The following is a 21,372-nucleotide window of genomic DNA, read 5'->3' as shown; positions in this document are numbered from 1 at the left end:
TCGAAGAGTCCGAAGAAACACAGCAGAAGTCGAAGTGTGAGTCGGAGTCGTAATCGGGAGAGGAAAAAACCGTGTACGTGGAAGGAGTTGGCCAAGGTCGCCAGGAACTTGCCACTTCCAGACGTAGCGGAGGAAGATCTCGCCGACCAGGCCCCACACTCGACGTCAAGTGAAGAGGACTCCGGAGCCGAGTCGCAAAGCACCCCATCGAAATATTCTGAACAAGGAGAGGAGGCAGTACGAGACCTGCACGAGGAAATCGCCACTATTTTTTAAGTAACGTTATCTGGCATTAAAAATTTGTCCTTGTCAAAGGGTACCAAAATAGGAGGGTCAGATCCGAAAACCCCGGGAAGGAGGGACTATAGAAGTGAAGGTGACCAAAGCCCGGTTGACAGGGGCCCAACCAGACCAGGAGCGTACGATACCTCCCAGACACATAATACCTTCACGACATATAGCCATTTCCAAGCACTGCATAAAACCATCCAGAAAAGAACAATGGCACACACCTCGGAGAAGCAAAAACTCCCAAAATTCATGGGCGACGGGTCAAAGGACCCTGTACGGCATTGTAAGACATGCATGACCATCTGGGAAGCAAACGGCCAGGACGACCGGGACTACTGGTTGAAGGCATTCCCAGCCACTCTACAAGGAATACCCATTGACTGGTATACAGACCTCAATGCCCAGCATAAAACGTCCTAGAGCAATCTGAAGAAGGCCTTCGAGGAAGAGTTCAAACTCCTACGAGATGACAACGAAATTGTGGCAGAGATTTACAACACCAAACAAGGAAAAACTGAAAGTGTACGCGCATATAACAGAAGGCTCGGGGAACTGCTCAATAAAATGGAGAACCAGTCGGCTGATGGTCTCAAGAAGAGATGGTTCGTTGAAGGATTGGTACCATCCCTCAGACGGAAGATGAAGGTGGTCCCCCTGCCCTCGTATGATGAGGCGTACAACCGTGCGATGGATATTGAAAGCGAAAATAAGACATCCCGAGGGAAGCGCCGGGTGAGCGATGGTGATAGTACGGATGAAGACAGTGATGGGGAGTCCAAAACCGTGCAAGCACTCCGAAGGGATATGATGAGAATGATAAAAGAACTAAAGGTTGACAAAGAAGGTGGCAAGAAAGGAGCTATGGTGCGCCGACTGCAAGACGGAAGGACACACTAAGGGGAGTTGTCCCCACAAAGCCTTATGTGACATCTGCCAAGTAATGGGACATTCCATTAAGGAATGCCCGTACAACTTGAAAACACGGAGCACACAAGTGCTCTACGCCCAACCTGACCAAGTCACACCGCCAGCGACACCTCTAAAGCCAGCAGCAAACTCTAACGCCTCTCCTGGAGGGTACAGGAACAATCGGCGGGGTAACAACAGGTCCAATAATAACACGCCAAGGAGTAGAATTCAATACGACGCGAAGGGACGACCCATGATTCAATGCAGAAAGTGCAACGAATGGGGTCACTTTGCGGGAGAATGTCAAAACGGGGGTGACGCAGGAAGTTTGCTATGCAAATGGTGCGGTCCAGGGAATCATGAGGACATAGACTGTCCAAGGCAAAAAGGGGTGAATATGCTGGAGGTGGAAGGACCGAGGGAAGGCGTATTGGCAATCACAAGATTGCAAAACAAAAAAGCCATGTACCCTGATCCTTGCACGAAGAAGGAAAGACTACAAGAAGCTAGGGCGGATATCGAGCGGGCGATAGCATAAGAGTGGAGGGCTTCGCACCCAGCTGCCAATACACCACTCCGGTCAGGACCGGAGAAAACTATCATTAAGCAGATGTTACAGACCACAATACCCGTACGGGTATCCAACCTTCTACAAACCATGCCACAGTTGAGGATGATCCCTGACGAATGCAGTCGGTGACAACTCCGTCGGCCAGGAACACCGGACGATGACAAAACCACATAGTACGGCTCCGATGAAGGAACATGGTACGGACGCCATGGACCCTATGCTACTCACAGTAAGCATTGGACGGAAACCTGTCATGATGGAGATGGACATAATGGGACAAAAGCTCACAAACACCATTGTGGATGGCAGGTCTAGAGTCAACGTACTACCGGAGGTAACATGGAGAAGCCTTGGCAAGCCTACTCTCAAGTCACCAACATTCCATCTCGTTGGTGCAGACCAACATGGTATCAAACCTCTCGATACACTCATGGCACAAAAGGTAGTGATCGAGACACAACAATTCATTCTAGATTTCGTAGTCATTCCACTGGAAAGAAAAGCGTACGACGCCCTCCTAGGAAGGGGGTGGATGATCATGGCTAGAGCCAATCATAACTGGAAGAAGAATACACTCTCAATCGAAAGTGAAGGCCATAAGTATGTGATTGACCTGAGGAATCAGTCAGCCAATGAAGAGCTCGCGTCGTCTGACTCCGACTCGGATGACTCAAATAGATGGGAGTGGGGTTCTGAAGGAGACAGAGGAGGGAAGGAACCCAACGAAGGAGTGCTAGAACTGGATGGATGCTCTGAAGATGGAACTAGTTCGCTGGCTGCACTCTTCCATTGACAGATGGAGGACTACGAGGTCTTCCACCCGGAGTGCCACATGCTGCAAATATGCGAGGTTGGGGAATCAAGTGGCGGTATGGAAGAGCAGTCATTTCCCTCGGAGTACGGTAGGTACCAGGAGGGAATGGCACGGGTGGATGACACACCAGCCCACCAGTTTGAACAAGACAAACCCATCAAGTACGAGCAAAGGGATCTGAAAAAAATCAATCTAGGCAAGGACGAGGACCCGCAGGTGATACTTGTAGGGGATGACTGGAACGCCGTACTGGATCACTCGTACGGTGTACGCCAGTCGAGGGAGTGTTTGAGTTATCTGTACGGCGTACGGTCGACAAAGAAGGGAGACTGGCAGTGTTTGAGTTATTTGTATGGCGTACGGTCGGCAAAGAAGGGAGACTGGCATAGCCCGTACGGTGTACAACCTGCAAGGGGAGGAATACCGTACGGCAGAACATTGCACTTACAGGAAACTAACTCGTACGATCTTGTATGACTACCAGCAGATAAAGGAGAAAGACTGTACGGTCAGAAAACAGACATACCGTACGTGCAGGATCCGTACAATCCCCTCCTTCGCAACGTTCGTACACGCAGGGAGCAGTTGCATAAAAAGTTTGAGGGTATCTGTGCAGAGATTTGTGCCATCCTTGTGGAGCTGAGTGAAGAGTTGGCACAGGTTGAAGAAGTCGTACAACCAGGGAGCGGAAGTGCACGAGTTAATCCGTACAGTGTAGAGGCAGCAGTTGGTCCAATGGTCCGTACCAATATGGTAGACCAGACAATGATAGAGGAGGTCGCACCAAGGAAAAACGAGGTCGCCGTACAAAGAATTGGTACTAGTACGACATGTTCAGGTACTGGTACGACGAGCACTAGTACAGTACCAACTGGTATTGGTACGGTACTAGCAGGTACTGGTACGCCAGGTGCTAGTACGACAATCACTGGTACCAGGCTAGAAGGACAACTTCTGGCAGAACGAATTCAATTTTTTTTCAAGCTGGAACACAAGACATTCTACATGTGCCATCATGCTATCAGCCTATTCCTGAATGCCATACGCCTGCAAGTACCACCAGAAATGTGGGGAACCTTCGAACCACGTGGACGGGTGGAACCGAATAAACCTACCATGTACTACTATACTCACCTGGACACACTAGGTGACACCGCGCAGCCAGCCAAAAGGAGAAGAAAGTTGGACACGTCCGTAGAGGTCGAAGATGCCAGCAGTGCAGAGGATTCTGAGGAGGCAGAAGAGACTGAGGAGCAGGAAAGTGGTGATGAGGGGTTTCATATGGCACCTCACATAGTTGCGAAGGATGAAGGGGAAGCAGAGTCGCAACAGCAAGAAGAGGAGGAAGAGGAGGATCAACACGGAAGGTTACGAGCACAATGGAAGAGTACGAGGGTAAAGTTCACACCTTCCAAATTATCTTCGGCACACTTGGAACCACAGGAAGCACTTACGGTGGCCAGCTCTATGGGGGACACACGACCATTAGGGGTGTTGTTCCGAAAAATCAACGAAGAGGAACCACCAGCGCAGCGGCGGGTATCATTACCACAGAAACCAGTACTTGCGTCAGAAACCACAGAGGGTACCAGTACGGTAGACCAAACAGTGGCAGGGGAGGCCATACCAGGAAAAGACACAATGGCCGAGCAAGGAATTGGTACAGCATATCCAAGTTCTAGTACGATACCAGTAGGTACTGGTACAACATCAACATGTACTGGTACAGTGTCAGTAGGTACTGGTACGGTTCCAACATGTACTGGTACAACTTTAGCATGTACTGGTATGTCTCCAATAGGTACTGGTACGACTCCAACAGGTACTGGTACAACATCAGCATGTACTGGTACATCTCCAGCAGGTACTGGTATGGTTCCAATAGCTATTGATATTGCTCCAACAAGTACTGGTACAACAATAACTGGTACGGTACTAGCAGGTACTGGTGCGGCTCCAACAGGTACCGGTATGGCTCCAACAAGTACTAGTACAATACCAACAAGAACTAGTATGGTACCGACATGTACCGGTACGGTGCCAACATGTACTGGTACGACGGGAATTGGTACGGTGCCCGCAGGAACTGGTACGATACCATCAGGAACCGGTACGATACCAACATGTACTGGTACGCCAGGTGCCAGTACAATACCAACGGAGAAAGATGAGGCAGGGGATGTGAGGTGCCAATACGGTACCTCACAGATGGAGCAAAAAGATAAGAAACTGTTGGAAGCTGCCCACATGGTAAAGAAGGCACGGGAACGACAGCTGCTAGCAGAAAAGAACCTAAGACTTCACACCGGACAGCAACTTTCTTCTCCGACCACTACAGGGACGCCTCCTCCCTCTTCTCGGTCCTAGTTTATGTTTTATATTTCAGCTCTTATTGTCTTAGTCGTCTAGAAGACGACTACATTTTGGGGGGGGCTAATGTTAGGGGTAAATAACGTATCTTAGTAAGACTAATATTTATAAGTGTGTTATGTTGTGTTTATGTTTATGTTGTCGCCGAGAGGTTCCCGTCGAGTAGTTGGGAGTTGGTGACGGTTGGCAACTTGACCAACTGTCGGGTCTTTATATTGTTTGGTTGGAACCTCCACAAGGGAGATTATGTATGGACATTTTGGACACTGGAATAAAGATATAACTCTTCTGGTCTAACTAGTATCATTGTCATTTATGCTGTGATGTATGACTGTTCTGTTACATGAATATTTGGTACGTGTGGAAAACACTGTGTTATCTGTTCATTCACCCATACATTTAGGACTTAACAATGATAACTCGACAACTTATTTTCACTCCAGCATTGCTGCAGGTGGATGGTGAAATGACTCCACTTCCTACTTCAGGGATGACGGTTGAAGTCGTACCAGTGCCAGGATTCGAGCAATTGTGACCTCCACCCACGCAGACACCCTTTAGTGTCACCCCACCAACACACGGAGTGCCTGCGCATTAAGAGCCCGCTATAGAGAAAGGGGCCGAGTTGGAGAGTGTGCCTGCGAGTAAGAAGCCCGCTACAGAGAAAGGGGTGGAGTTGGCGAGTACAGTCCACGCATGGGATGCATGGTTGGACAGCTACTAGGCAACCCCCATGGCATCAATTGGATCTCGACCTCCTTCACCACAGCCACTGGTGTTGCCAAAGATCATGGATTTAGAGGAGGGGAGTTCTCACCAGCAGCAGGAATCAGCTATGGATGTCTTCCAGGATAGGGTGCTTGGAGAGGACTATAGGGTTGTTGAGCCCAACTAGCAGGTAGCATCCACTATGCAAGGTGAGTCACGTGCGGTGGAGCAGTTTCTGGCAGAGATGGAGGCCAATGCACAGAGGATGGTTGCCTTGGCAGATGTGGAGGCCAGTGCACGGCAAATGGCGGCTTCAATTCAGGAACTGGCTCTTGGACAGACTGCAGTGGAGAATCTGCTTGCATTTGCCACAGGGGGATGTGCAGCGGAGTTTGCCAGGTGTTTTGATTCAAGGGGATGGCCTGCAGTAGAGACGCCTGCCATGATGGAGTGGAGGTGCAAGGAGCCGGATGGCGAGAGTAGGACATACTTATTGTTGCGGCAGGTGGAGCAGGCATTTCGAGACGGCTACTATGAGCTCCAACGCGCACAACATTTGGCATCTAGGACGAAGGCAGAGCGGGTGGCAGCCATCAAAGCTCGGGAGGAGATAGCCACTCGACTGTAAACCATTGAGGAGGAGCTCCTACAGCAGAGGGCACGGGTGACGGCATTGGAGGAGTTGGTCCAGGCAAAGGCAGAATTGGCACAGGAGGCAGCTACGCGAGCAGCAATAGAGATTCGCCTCACTTCAGTTTTGGAGGAGTTGGACAAGAAACATAAGGAAGTCATGGAGGCGGTGTTCATGATGAAGACTTTGAGGGAACGACACCTGTTACTCGAGAGGGATCTCCAATATAGGATGCAACAAGTTCCCCAGTTGCGGGAGCAGTTGGCTACATCAGTTCCATTGGCTCCTTCTTCATCAGGGACGCCCTCTAGAACCCCAGCTCCTTGATTTCTTTTGTCTAGTTGTTTCCCCATTTTGTTGTGTGTCATCCGGAGACGACTCTTTTTTTGGGGGGATGATGTTGTCAAGAAAATTAGCATTTGTTAGTAAATGTTTAAGGGTCGACGGTTGGCACCGGCATCCGATCGACACCCCGTGTATATATATCCGTGTACCCCAATCTCTGGATATGATTATGACGTGTTATGTTATACTGATGTTATTCTGACGATACATTGTAATGTTGGCATTAATGGATATACATTTCTGAGTTCTCTACATTTCGTGCCTATGTGTGTACTATTCTGCTTTGCTTGCATTCTGTGATGTTCTGAAACATACCCTACGCAGCAAAACAGCCCTTGTTAATGCATTTTTTCTCTGAGACGGAGAAATTTGAGGTGAAAGCCCTTGTTAATGCATTCTTTCTCTGAGAAGGAGAAATTTGAGGTGAAAGCCCTTGTTAATGCATTTTTTCTCCGAGATGGAGAAATTTGAAGTGAAAACCCTTGTTAAAGCATTTTTTCTCTGAGACAGAGAAATTTGAGGTGAAAGCCCATGTCCATCTTTGAGACGGAAATGTGGTTCTATCCACCCTCTGGGAGTAGCCATGGTGGATGTCATGTTGAGAGACTCCATGACAACATCACGTTGAGAGACTCCGTGATGAATCCTTTGTACTTGTGTTTTTCCACACATGGGAGTAGCCATGGTGGACGTCATGTCGAGTGACTCCATGACGACATCACGTTGAGTGACTCCATGATGGGCACTTGTGCACATATTCCTTTCCACACATGGGAGTAGCCATGGTGGATGTCATGTTGAGTGACTCCATGACAATGTGTTTCTTTCCACAAATGGGAGTAGCCATTGTGGGCATCACGTTGAAATACTCTGTGATGAACCTTAGTACATCTCTGAGATTGAGATGTGTCTTTTCCACAAATGGGTGTAGCCATTGTGGGCATCATGTTGATAGACTCCATGACGAGGATATTTGAAAATACCTCCCTAGCTAAGAGGGAGTGTTAGTGTTTTATAGTTGCAGGAAGTATTTCTAGAAGCAAATCAGCCTATTGCAAATTATTAATTTATATTTATAAGGGCCAATCCAAGATGAAAATTCACCTTGGTTCTTGAATGAGGCCGACTCTTGTGAAGAGTCGCCTTGCTTGAGAAAAGGCACCTTACTTTGTATATATAGAAGGTGATGATCATTTCATTTTGATCAATCAATTTAATAGAAGAGATATATTCTTGGCTGGGTTTTTCTCCCTCAAGGAGGGTTTTCCCAGGATATGTGGTGTGTTCTATTTTGTTCATGTGTTGTACTTGTTGTGTTAAAGTGTTTAACAATTCTGTATTTCTGTTTATTTTACATCTGATCATAAAAAACAACACGCAGGAGCAACCTCCATTGTTTACAAAGGATGGCATCAATGATTTGGAGAGGCAGGCTGAAGAGGGTGGTGGATTTGGTTTCACACTGGATGACATTGAGGAGGATGAAGAGAATGAGGAGTCGTTTCCAATGCCAGGTGCAGCTAGAGGCAGAGCTGCATCTAGGATGGAGGATGAGCCATATCCTGAGCTAGTCATACCGAGCAAGGAGGCACAATCATGCCCACAGCAAACTTTTAGGACTAGACCCTCTAGTTCTACCTCCTCCCTAGTTTTTACTAGAGTTGGGAAGAGGAAGATGTAATTGTATTGATTTATTTACTTTTAGTTCTACAAAAACTATTTACTATTTTGCTTCCAGCCATCAACATTCCTCATGAGGATGTGATTTTGTACCCACTTTGCGTTTAAATATATCTAGACTCAGCTTGTTTCTTTTCTGTTCTCATTTATTGACTCATGGGATGCATCTTCTCATTGAATTTTGCAAAAAAATGCATTTTTAATTAAATTTAAGCAATTTTTTAAGTTCCCAAGTTTTTTGCCGAGTTTTTGCCGAGTTTTGGGAGTTTTTCCCAAAAAAAAAATTCGGGGCTTGGCGAGTTTTTGGTTTTGGCAAGTAGTTCAACTATGGTTGAAACCCTCATTGTCATCTATTATTGGTCGTGAAAGTTATTGAATCTTTTGAGTGGCTAAGCTATTGAACGAGATTGATTATTAAAGTTTACTTATAGCCTTATGGCCTACAATAGGAATAAAGATATTTGGCCTTACAGTATTTTCAAAAATGTCATTGATAAATTAAGCTTTCAGTCTATGAGAACACGATTGTCATAAACTAAAAGCTTTCAGAACATGATAACATGATTGTCAGAAACACGTATGACTGCTGCAATACTGTAAACCACAACAGTCTACTGTCATTAAGTATGAAACTTATTTGGCTCTTTTGATTTGTGTCAACGGTTGCAGAAGATCTAGTGTTACAAACTTATGCTTATGACCTATGGTGGGAATAACATATTTGACCTTATAACCTTTACAACAATGCTGTTCCGAGAATAACATAACAGTCTCATATTTATATTACCATAAAATCCAAAGAGATTCTAAATTCATCTTCACAAGGGCCAATGATAGATATATGAATTCTCATTTTCTGTAAGTCCAAGGGCTTTAAACTACAATAACAGTTGTAATGTCCATTGTCTAAAACCCAGGCAACGCCCAGGCTTTTATTGTCAGTGATTAACCTTTTTGCACAGAGAATGTCCATCCAAGGGTTTTATTTTTAGACACTGTACATTACAACAGTTATTGTAGTTTAAAGTCCTAGGACTTACAGAAAGTGAGAACTGATACATTTATCATCAGCTCTTGTGAAGATGAATTTGGAATCTCTTTGGCTTTTCTAGTAATGGCATCTTTTAGAGCCTTTCAGCCAACACATTGATCTAAAACCTATGGTCTGTTCTCTGAATTTGGTCCTTTGAATTAGACATGGAAACATGTGTTATCTTATCAAACCTGCATAATGACATATATTTAGGTCTCTCAGAAATGGGACAGCAATAAACAAAAACTGACATGTTTATGAAGTAGTATGGAAGCCAAAGTTTGATTGTTACTGAATGTAAACTGGGTTGAATATTAACACGTGTTCAATTGAGACTAGAAGACTAAACTATTGTACTAATCATATCAGGGTTCCTATAGGAATTTGTATATATCAGCTACATGATATCTTTGGCTGGTACAAAGATGGCTTAGTTACTGCCATCAGGCTCAGATATAAGGGAATGGTGTTCATTTATGATTTGTACTAAAAGTGTACTATGGTTGACTGAACTAGCATGTGGTAGACTGTCAAATCAAAGGTTTTAGCACAGTATAGAATCTATCATAAAATGAACCAAGTCAACTGGAAATTATAATTTAAGTTCTACGACTGAATATTGGATGTTACTATCTTATTGTATGCAAGATGGCTTGCTATCTTTATGAGATATAGTCTTTCAAAGGTTGTCATCTTCATCTTATAGTTATATTGAAACTTAAAATATATATAATTTGGAAACTATCTCAATTTCTCATTCCGATATACACAGTGTGTCTGCAAGCTGTGGGAAGGGGTATGGCTTGTGGGGGGCCACCAATTCTCATGTGTTTCCAGGCATTCCATGCACAACTTAATGATGCAAACCATTTTGAACTGGTATGGGAGAGATGTAGGTATCAATCCCTCAGCGAACCACCTCTTCTTCAACCCGTCGACTGGCTGGTTCTCCATCTTGTTCAACAGTTCTTTGGGCCTACGATTGTATGCCTATACGTTCTCATTCTTCCCTTATCTAGTGTTGTAAATTTCTACAACAATCTCATTGTCATCTCTCAGCAATTTAAATACTTCTTGAAATGCCTTATTTAGTTCAGTCCATCCCACCTTGTCCTTAGCCTCTATGTCTATATACCAGTCGATGGCAATTCCCCATAGGGTGGTGGGAAATGCCTTTAGCCAATAATCCTAGTCATCCTGACCATACACCTCCCATATTGTTATACAAATCTTGCAATGGCGTACGGGATCATCTAATCCATCCCCTATGAATTTCGGGAGTTTTTGCTTCTCCTAGGTGTTTAACATTGTTTTCGCTTGAAAGTTACCATGTGTATTTGACCAGATTGGACCGTCTTGATCTCATTCGCGTTCTTGTGCCTCTCTTGCACTCTCGGGCACCTGCGAGCTCTCTACACGTCCACCTTCTACGTCTTCCACACATTGGTCACCTTCTACATCTTCTACACGTTGGTCACCTTCTTTGTTTCTATACTCTCCTCCCTAGAGTCTTCGGCTCAAGCCCCCCTATTCTTGGTTCCTTGGCGAGGAGCAAGTCTCGATACAATGCAAATCAGCTTCTCACCTACTTACTCCCTTGTGAGTCGGACTTGAGTGGACTATTCCGACCGCTATGTTCCAATGCTTTCCTTGCACACTTTGCCACGCACACATCCTCTACACGTCCACCTACAGCATCCCCAACACTTCGGGTACTTCCAGGTGTGTCAAACCTAGGTGGATTGTTCCGACCGCTACGTTTTGGTGATTTCCTTGCACTCTCGGCCACGCGCGCGTCCTCTACACGTCCACCTCCATCATCCCAACACTCCGAGTACTTCCAGGCTTTGACTCGTCCCTATGCTCCTTCCTGCTGAGGGTCGGCGGATCACCTAATTTCTTGGTCTTGACCACCCTGTGGCCTCTTCTCACCTTTATTGGGGTCTAAGGGCATGAATCACTCAAGGGTGACCCGATTTCTTTTAAGGCAACAATGCCAAAATGTTTACTGCTATACTTGATAAATTAAGTACGAGAAATAATGATACAAATGATAATGCATATCGGACACAGTAGTAAAAGATATCTTTATTCGTACATGCAATTATTACAAAGAAGAAGACCAAAGATGTTTAGCCAAGGATTACAATAGATCCGAATATACTGTACCACCTTCCTTGGCAGTACACAACATATTTAAAGGACCCGTCAGTTGCCAAGAGGAACACAATTGTCAACCAACTGACACATTAACTACTCGAGAGTGACAACCCACTTAATACAAACAATTATGTCATGTCCCCTCCTTGATCGTTATATATATCCTAAATGAGGCAAGTATTACTATTGATTAATATAATGATTAACAAATGATTATTTGAAATTTATTTATTTATTAAATAAATCATTTAATTAATATATATTAATATTTATTCTTGAAATGTGATAAAGTCAATTATTTAATATATATTAATATATATAAATAATATTAATATATTAAATAAAATTAATATATTAAATAAACTATTAGAAAATATTAATATATTTAAATATATTAAAAGATGGAAATTTGAATTATTAAATGAACGAATCAATAATGTTAATGTTTAATATTAAAGCATGCTAAAATATTAATGGGAGTAAGCCTTGGATAGAGTAAATGACTTAAATATATTTACGTGGAGATAACCCCCACGTGGAGAGCTAACTCCACGATGGCCCCTCCCTGCAAAAAGTGGTGGGACGGGGGTCGCAGCCTGGGTTGCGGCCACCGTCACACCCCTTCCTGCAGAAGGGACGCTGTGGGGGGATGAAACCCTTCAACTCCACAAGGTATTAAGGAAGATCGCGCAGAGCTAAGGAGGGGGGAGAGGAGGTGACGAAGAAGGAAAGGTGGACGAGAGGATAACCAGCAACACTGCGGGCTAGGAACTGCACTGTTGGCTACGAACTGCGCTGCGGCTGCGAACTGCGGCAGGTAAGTGGTGTCTACGGTTCACAAAGTATATATATGTGTGTGGACGTGTGTGCCACACACACACATATATAGTAATGAATATTTTAATATATGTTAATGAATGGTTCTAAATATATGATAATGAATATTTGTGAATATAGGTTAATGAATGGTTCTAAATATATGTTAATGAATATTTGTGAATGTGTTAATGAATAGTTCTGAATTTAGGTTAATGAGTATTTGTGAATATATGATAATGAATAGTTTTGAATGTATGTTAATGAATATTTTTTAATATATGTTAATGAATCTTCCTGAAGACATGTTAATGAATATTTTCTGAATATATGTTACGAAATACATGTTAATTTAGGAATATGTAAATGTAGATTATGGAATAATATATGATAATGAATGGTTCTAAATATATGTTAATGAATATTTGTGAATATGTGTTAATGAATAGTTCTGAATTTATGTTAATGAGTATTTGTGAATATATGATAATGAATAGTTTTGAATGTATGTTAATGAATATTTTTTAATATATGTTAATGAATCTTCCTGAAGACATGTTAATGAATATTTTCTGAATATATGTTACGGAATACATGTTAATTTAGGAATATGTAAATGTAGATTATGGAATAATATATGATAATGAATTGTAGAATGTTATATGAATAATGGACTATATGATGGAGGCTATCGAGAGGAAATTCCCTTAGCCTAATGCAAGGATTATGATAATTTCTGGTAGGCAGTATATACTGAATATCTATATGCATATATGTTATGGCTTGGTTGACAAAGTTCATCCAAGAAGAGACGGATTTGGCCGGTCCTCTCTGGTAGACTTGGATGATGAGATGCATCATCCTCCAAGGCAAGGAATTGATCATATATGATGGTCCTCATTCGTATGGCTTGGGTGTAAGAAATTACATCCAAGACAGGAATCGAATTAACCTTCGATTTCTTGGTATGGCTTGGGTGTAAGACATTACATCCAAGACAGGAATCGAATTAACCTTCGATTTCCTGGTTTGGCTTGGGTGTAAGAAATTACATCCAAGACAGGAATAGAATTAACCTTCGAGTTCCTGGTAGGGCTTGGAATCAAGATGGGTTCCAAGAAGGCGAGCTTCACAGCCGCCTAAGGACATGTCCCAGTACTGCACTCGTATCCTTTTTATTAAATAAGAATTGAGATTAGTGTTAATTAAGTAATTGAAGTTTAATTGCAAGTTAGATTAGTTGTATATATATATATATATATATATATATATATATATATATATATATATATATATATATATATATATATATATATATATATATATATATATGTTGTATTCTAACAATTTGTTTTGCAGGACAGTGATCTCTAACTAGTAGGGACATTACAAATTAATACATTAGTCGATAACAAATATTATCAAACATAACAATAGACATTTTATGTCGACTACACCGGTAACTTAGTTCGAATGCATAGAGGTGAAGAAACCTCCCCTTCACACCTATGTAATTTGGCAACTCATCATGAATGATGTCTTTACTGACTTCATCATGGACCATCCTCCCCAAAAATGTGTTGAAGCCATCCATAACCTCCAAATCTGCCCTAAACTATTTGGTGTAGAAAAACTTAAGGTTCAAATAGTAGGTAGCAGCATGAATGTGTTGGTAGAGTTGATCATTAATGTGCCAAATGGGTCCATATTTGTTTATGTCGGATGCCCACTTGGCCTTGTACATGGCCTTGAATTGAAAACCCATGGGAGTTTTAGCCCCATTCACAAACCATAGAACTCTGACTAACAACTCTAATATCTAAATTAAGTGAGCATATAAAATTAAAATCATAAAAATGAAAATAAAACCAGAAAACCATCAAATTAAAAAAACAAAAAATTGTGAAATGAGAGAATCTATTATTAAAAATTAACCTAAATTTAACTTAATAATCTCATCCATGTGTTGGCAAAACAAATGTTCAAAACGGTCTTTATTACCCTCTCCCCTTATGCCTTTTGAGTAAAAATTGTACAACCACTCAATACTCAAACATTGACACGAGATGGCAACATGATGAAATTGGGAGCAAACTATTTGACTCTTGACTGCACAAGCTCCTATTTGTTCATGTGCTCTCTCATAAGATTTAGAACCCATATGTAGTTGTACCTGTATTTTGTAGTATTTCATGCATCTTCCACTCCAATTTTGACCCATCCGATTTGGCTATACCTTCAAGAAGAAAGTCAACGAAATGGGTGGCATGGAGTCGAAATGAGCATAGAGTGCCTAACCTCAAGATGTAGTGCCCTTCCCATTTGCATCCATGAGATGTGTATTGAGCTTGGCATTGGTTTAACTATGTATCTAGGGAAGCACATATTATGATTGTATTTTGCTTCTGACCTAAGTTGCTGGTTCAGGTTTGGGCACCGGTTCGGGTTCAAGAACCCGGTTTGCCGGTTGGACAAAATTTTGAAAAGGGGTTTGGGTTCGTTTGTATAAAAACAATATATATATATTAATAAATAATATATATATTATTATATTATCATATAATTTAAATATATGAATATTCAATATAAATATGAAATATAAAAGTTATTGGAACTATGTATTCACCTATCAAGCCCCACCCAACCCTTTTATTCGTTTATTCTAGCAAGCTTATATTTTATATACTACATGAAATATAAAAACATTAATTCATACATGTCTTGAAATTCTCGCATATACTACATGAAATATAAAAATATTCATGTGGGAGAAAATCGCAAGCATCCAATGGTATAACAGCAGAAAATTGCAAGCACCCGGCAGTGAAACACAAAAAATCGCAGGCACCCGGCAAGTAAAACAACAGAAAATCGCAAGAGATGCCGGATAGACAGATTTCCCGAACCCAAAGGCATACTGGCTCTGAACCCGAACCGGAATCAAACCGGACCGAGATTGGGGGGTCAGGGCAAAGAACCTGGTAGCTTAGCTTCTAAGTGATTGTTCTATGCTCTATTTCAATATGTTTTTGTGTATGTGGTGCCTTTATGACTCATGATGTGTATGGACCACCTGCATGTTCAAGATGGTGTTCCTCAATATGTCGGCCTTTGGTGTTATTTGCATTGAGATGTGTGCATGATATTGTGCCAAGTTCATTGTGAGGACTCGATGTATACTTTTGTGATGATATTTCAGATGATGTATGTAAGATGATATTATGTCTGATTTTACCATGCTTAATTTAATGATGTCTGAAATATTGGCTAAATGTGATTGTGACATTAAATGCATGTTGAGATGAGATGATAATGTGATTTTGATTTATTATGCTTGAGATATTAATGTCGTTGATTGAAATTAACTGATAAATGTGTTTTAAAAATGTTAAATGCAACTAAGTTATATGTGACATTTGACCCCATTAAGGGAAACTAAATGTGCTTCGGCTATCCATATATATGCACAAGTACCCATGATGTGCGTTGAGTGGTTGCAGGCACAGCTACTATGACTTTTCTTGTGAATATTGCAAACATCAATGCTGCTAAGTGGGAAAAATAATAAATGATGATAATGAAGTATTTAAATTCTCCATGCCAAACAACAATTTGGTTGATTGAATGTGCACAACCAAAAAGGAAGAAAAAGAATCTTGTCCTTCAAAGTGATTACCCATTATGGGCTCTATGTCCACCCTTTGCTTGTAGACGCATTACGCCACATGCCAGTTCTGTCATATCAACTATCTAAAGAAACAAAAAATTAAAAGCCATGTCAAAACAAAATAATTAATGAAATATCACAAAAAGCAAAGTATCTGTACATTTTCAAAACAAACTGCGCTGTTCAGGATTGATATTATCTGGAACAGTATCAAATTATGTAAGGCAGGATTGTACCAGAAGAATGTGGTGAAAAGGTATTCGATAATATACTGCAAGTGGCCCAACCTTGAGCAATTAACGCAAATAAAGAAAAGAAAGTATCAGTTTAATTGTAAATATAACAATCCAATACAAAGACATATATGGCTGAAAGGAAAAATAGATGGGTTAGCATTCAGTAAAATCTACGAAACAAACACCAAAACAGATTGCAAATATCATACAACCTAATATGCAGAAACAAAGGATACTGTCAGGCATGAACAAGTCAAAAAATAGATGAGTTAACAATTTATGACAAACTTGGAGTGGTATGAAAGATAATTACACAATGGAAAAGGTATATTGAAGAAATACTCTAATAAACTTAAGCTTGATTCATCTTTCCACTATCATCGTTGGCTTAAGTTGCAACTACTGGCAATTATTTGTACCAAATACTGTTGCTGTTGACGCACATTTTTCTCCAGTGCCACATCAAGATCTGTCTTCACTCTTCAGTAAATGATGATATGCTCCTAGCATTTGAGGCCAGCCATTTTAGGTAAATGTTATTGCTCTAGGATGTTCAATGTATCAATCCTAATAAGCAGTCTAGAGATCTTATTCTGACACTGAATAAAGAATAAGTCATCATAGGTAACTTACTATAATTTATTATTTCTTTGGTCATAGGCTTAAAAAAATGCCTTCATGATAAAATCAGCAAAAAAGATACTTTAAGGCTTGTACCAAAAACACAGTTGAAATTGGAAAAATGAGTCATCCACTCTTCACATTCACTTCTGAAAGTTAAAAATTACAGTTGAGGCCAATTACTTTGCTTGGTTTGATTTTTTATTTTCAATTGACAATCCTGTCTCCTGCAATCTTCATCATAAAGTCACGCACTTACCACACAAAATCATAGCAAATTCACAATTTACATGTCTCAAAAGAGCAGTTCTACATGTTGGTGTTGGAAATAAGCCACACCCGGACCGACGATGGACTGGTCCAAGAGGGCCAGTAGCTCAGTGGTAGAGCACTCCAGCAGCGTATGGAAGGTCCTAGGTTCGAGTCCTGGCCGGTCCATGTCTCAACATGGTATCAGAGCCAGGTCCAGGCTAGGAGCCCCAAGCACACGAGAGGTGTGGCTTATGGGGGGGTGTTGGTGTTGGAAATAAGCCACACCCAGACCGGCGATGGACTGGTCCAAGAGGGGCCAGTAGCTCAGTGGTAGAGCACTCCAGCAGCGTATGGAAGGTCCTAGGTTCGAGTCCTAGCTGGTCCATGTCTCAACACTACATACTGGTTCCCAAAAACTATCCTGGACTTACAAGAATATATTTTATCCATAAAAATTAAGCATTTTGCAAAACCAAAGAGAATCAATTTTTGTTTCAAAACAAATGTAATATTCTACCCATCATAAAAAATATTAACACCTGACTAAGAGAGCTTCCTTGGGGAAAATTAAAAAACCCATTCTTTTATACTAGAAACATTACGTTCTCCTGATTGTATAAGTCTGAATCCATTTTGTAAAGTTTCAAAAAAAATGATCTGTTATTGAGTCTTGACATTAAAAATGCACACAATTGGAATGTTCATAAACCAAGCAATGAGCACAAGACCAACTAATATCAAACACAGAAAGCTTGTACTAGATAATCGGTTAAATACCTAAAGCTCAGTGACTAAAGAATTTCCATAGGCATGAAATTTGAGTTTCTTAAAAAGTTGAAAAGTGATAGTTAAGAAGCAGCATAGTATCCACAACAAGTGCAATAGAAATCATTCATTGTGAGATCAGCTAGATGTATGCTGAGAAAAAAAAAAGTATAGAAAATAAGTTCCATTTTAAATTTTGTAAATTAAAAATGTCTACATTATTGGATCAATAAGAAAAAGAGTTATGTAATAACTGTGTACATGATTATCTCTTACTAAGTTTAAGAGGATTCCTTGGGAATAGGTTAAGAGTATTCCACAAAGATTCTCAGGAGTTCATCAAAGCTTTCCCAAGGACTCCTTGAAAGGTTTCCTAGAGGGTTTACCCAAAGGATGTTTGGAAGGTCGTCCAAAATTATTTTCAATGGTTCAAAAAGGATCCCCTGAATCATTCATTTGGATGGCCCTCAAAGGGTTTGCCAAAGGTTCACTGATAATCACCTAGTCATATGATCAGATGGAACAAAGAATGTTAATTGTGTTAGACAATCCCACCTGTTGATACCAATAAAATGTACTTTTGAGAATATAAAATTCTAATCTAGTGCTCTTGGGTTAGATAATTCAATAATATGATCTATCATTTGAGAAATAATTGCTTGATATTATGATTTGTAAGTGAATGAATTATGTGAAGACTGGTTCATAGTGCATCCTCATCTGTATCAACTTGCTAGACTTATTGAATCTTCAAGAAATCATTTTTAACATTTTTTTCCTGTTTCTAAATGTGGCTCTTATTGTGAAAGAGAAAAAAGGAAGAAAGGATAAGGGCTTGATGAGTTTCTGATCCCATACTAGTTCTCACCATCATCAAAGTGATGTGATCATGTAAGTATTTATTTGGATCGTTACCTACACTCTAAAAGATTTATAAAAGCTAGGAGTTTTTAATAGAGGTGTAGAATACAGGGTTGGCAACAAGTGAAAGGTCCATGAAGGGCAGAATTTTTAAGTGTTTGGGTCACTATTTCAAAAAAGACCTTTGCTTTCCCTTCTCGTTGATGCTTCCTCCTTCCCTTGCTGAAAGAACACCCTACATCACCACACCTCTCTCTACCAACACTTCATAATTTCTAAATCTGCTGACCCTTCTATCCCTTGCTGGCATTGTTACCAGTTTCAGAAAATTCAATTCATTTGGGAGGTCAAAAAAGTTCATAAATCCAGAATAATAAAAAAATATTATGAAAAACTCAATTCAGATAACATATAAAACATTTGTAAAGGGTGTCAGGGGCCCTTCAAAACCTGCTTTTACTTTAATCAAAAACATTCAAAATATATGACATAAAATTCCATAACAATTTATGAGCAGAATTTTATAAATAATATAATATATAGATATGCACAAATGACGTGATTTCATCTCTTGTACTACACAGCCTTGGGGTGTTTCAAGTGTGCTCTTCTCAACAGAATTTAAAATGAAATTTTACAAGCTCAATGTGTATATATTACACGAACATGGAACAATAGAATAACGACTCTAAATCATTTAAATCAATGGGCAAAAATGAACACAGGCATTCCTCTTATAACTGGGAGATTTCAATATCATTAAGGAGTCATTTGAAAAGGCAAAAGAGTCTCATTTGAATCAAAGGGCAAAAATGAACATGGGCATTCCTCTTATAACTGAGAAATTTTAATATCACTAAGGAATCATTTAAAAAGACAAAAGAGTCTCATATTCAACAATAGCATGCATTTTGCCAATAGTTTAATGGATTTGATAGCTGAAACCAGATCTAGACTTAGGGCCCAATTCTTTCACATTGTCTGAAAAGAGGAAAGGAAAAGGCTATATAGCTGAAAAACTGGACTGACTAATGTTATCTCGGGAATGGATCCGATCATACTTCAGCATTGATGATTGTCCAAAACATGACTTTTCGTATCATTGGCCAATCACATTAAGTATCAAGAATGCCACAAAATGCCCTAGGAGAGCCTTCAGATTCAAAAGTATGTGGCTTACCAACTCTAGATTTAGTAGCAATGTGCAAGATTGGTGGAAGAGCTCATCCAAAATCCCAAAATATGCCATGTACAGATTCACCCAAAAGCTACAGTATAAAGGCAACTAATAACACAATGGAATAGAACAGATTTTGGTATGATACCAAAAAGTAAAGATGTATGTGAAAAGTTGGGTGTACTCCAAAAACAGATCAGGGAGCAATGATACACAGAGCTAATGAAAGAGACACAAGAACTTGTACAAACACTATTTTGGAAACAGCAAGCAAGGGAAAAATCAATCAAAAGGAATGACTAAAATTCAACCCACTTCCATAAAGCTGTTTAGAATAAACAACACATCAATCATAACCAGGGCCTACTCCACCATGAGGAACATTTAAATACAAACCCCAAGGACATGATGAACAATGCCATCAACTTCTACGAGCAACTCCTTGTGTAAACCCCTGAATACACAAGAAAAAACACACAAACAAGATAAGCTTATTCTAAATATCCCTAAATTCTCATTGACACAGATAATGCCATGCCTGAAGCTGCTTTGACAGGAGAAAAAATCAAATCCATTATTTTCTCCTTTAGTAAAGATAAAGCACCTTGACCTAACGGTTTCTTTGCATACTTATTTCAACATTTTTGGAAGGTAATCAAAATGAACTTTCTGGAGGTTATGTAGGAATCAATATTAAACAGAAAAATGCTAGCTAACTTAATGATTCAAGGAGAGCCTTAATGCCAAAGACAGCAGAAGCTAACAGCCTAAATGGTTTCAGACCTATCTCTCTCTCCAAAAAATGAAATATAAAATCATTGCCAAAATCAAAGCTCAAAGGTTTAAAAGCCTTTTCCCAAAAATGGTACCAAGCAACCAATCAGCCTTTGTCCCGCATAGACAGATAATAGATAATGTTAGTGCTGTTCAGGATATCATAATACACTCAATACAGAAAAAAAAAAAGGACCAAGAGTTCTAACAAAACTAAATATTTCAAAGGCCTTTGATAGATGCAGATATTCCCTATTTATCTGAACTTTGGCCAGCTCCAGCTATTTAAATCAATCCTCACAGTGGATCCAAAGTTGCATCGCTTCTCCAATATTCAAATTACAACACATAAGCATAATAAATATTGGTTCCACTCTACAAAAAGACTCAAGCAAGGAAAACCCCTTAGCCTCTGTTTGTTTATAATTATGAGTGAGCATCTACTCCTCCGAAAGGACCAAGAAATGAGGTTCAGTTTTGGGCTACCAGTTCTCTATGGAGGACAAAGATGTAAAAACTTCTGCTTTGTAGATGAAACAGTTCTTTTCTCCACTCTGGTTGTGAAACAAATCAGTAGACCAAAAGCAAGATTTGTGCAAATGCTAACCACCTCTAGAAAACTAATAAAGCAAAAAAGAAAATCATCTTTAATGTTCTCCTGCATAGACAGAAGCCTCTGTTACTCAAACCA

At 40.4% G+C, this 21,372-nt stretch overlaps 1 protein-coding gene across 8 annotated transcripts in view; it reads right to left on the bottom strand.

Moving 5' to 3' along the window:
• The window catches only part of LOC131059854 (chloroplastic group IIB intron splicing facilitator CRS2-A, chloroplastic), an 87,929-nt gene that overhangs the window by 27,504 nt on the left and 39,053 nt on the right, over positions 1 to 21,372 (bottom strand). For all 8 annotated transcript variants that reach the window (XM_057992908.2, XM_059212630.1, XM_057992905.2 and 5 more), the window contains 2 exons: positions 16,232 to 16,282; positions 16,005 to 16,078 (listed from right to left, as the gene is read on the bottom strand). In XM_057992908.2, coding sequence (XP_057848891.1) covers positions 16,005 to 16,078; positions 16,232 to 16,282 — 125 coding nt within the window. The remainder of the gene's footprint in view (positions 1 to 16,004; positions 16,079 to 16,231; positions 16,283 to 21,372) is intronic.

This window comes from Cryptomeria japonica, chromosome 10 (genome assembly GCF_030272615.1).
Source record: "Cryptomeria japonica chromosome 10, Sugi_1.0, whole genome shotgun sequence".
In the NCBI taxonomy this organism is placed as follows: Eukaryota; Viridiplantae; Streptophyta; class Pinopsida; order Cupressales; family Cupressaceae; genus Cryptomeria; species Cryptomeria japonica.
This window is presented reverse-complemented; position numbering and strand designations above follow the sequence as displayed.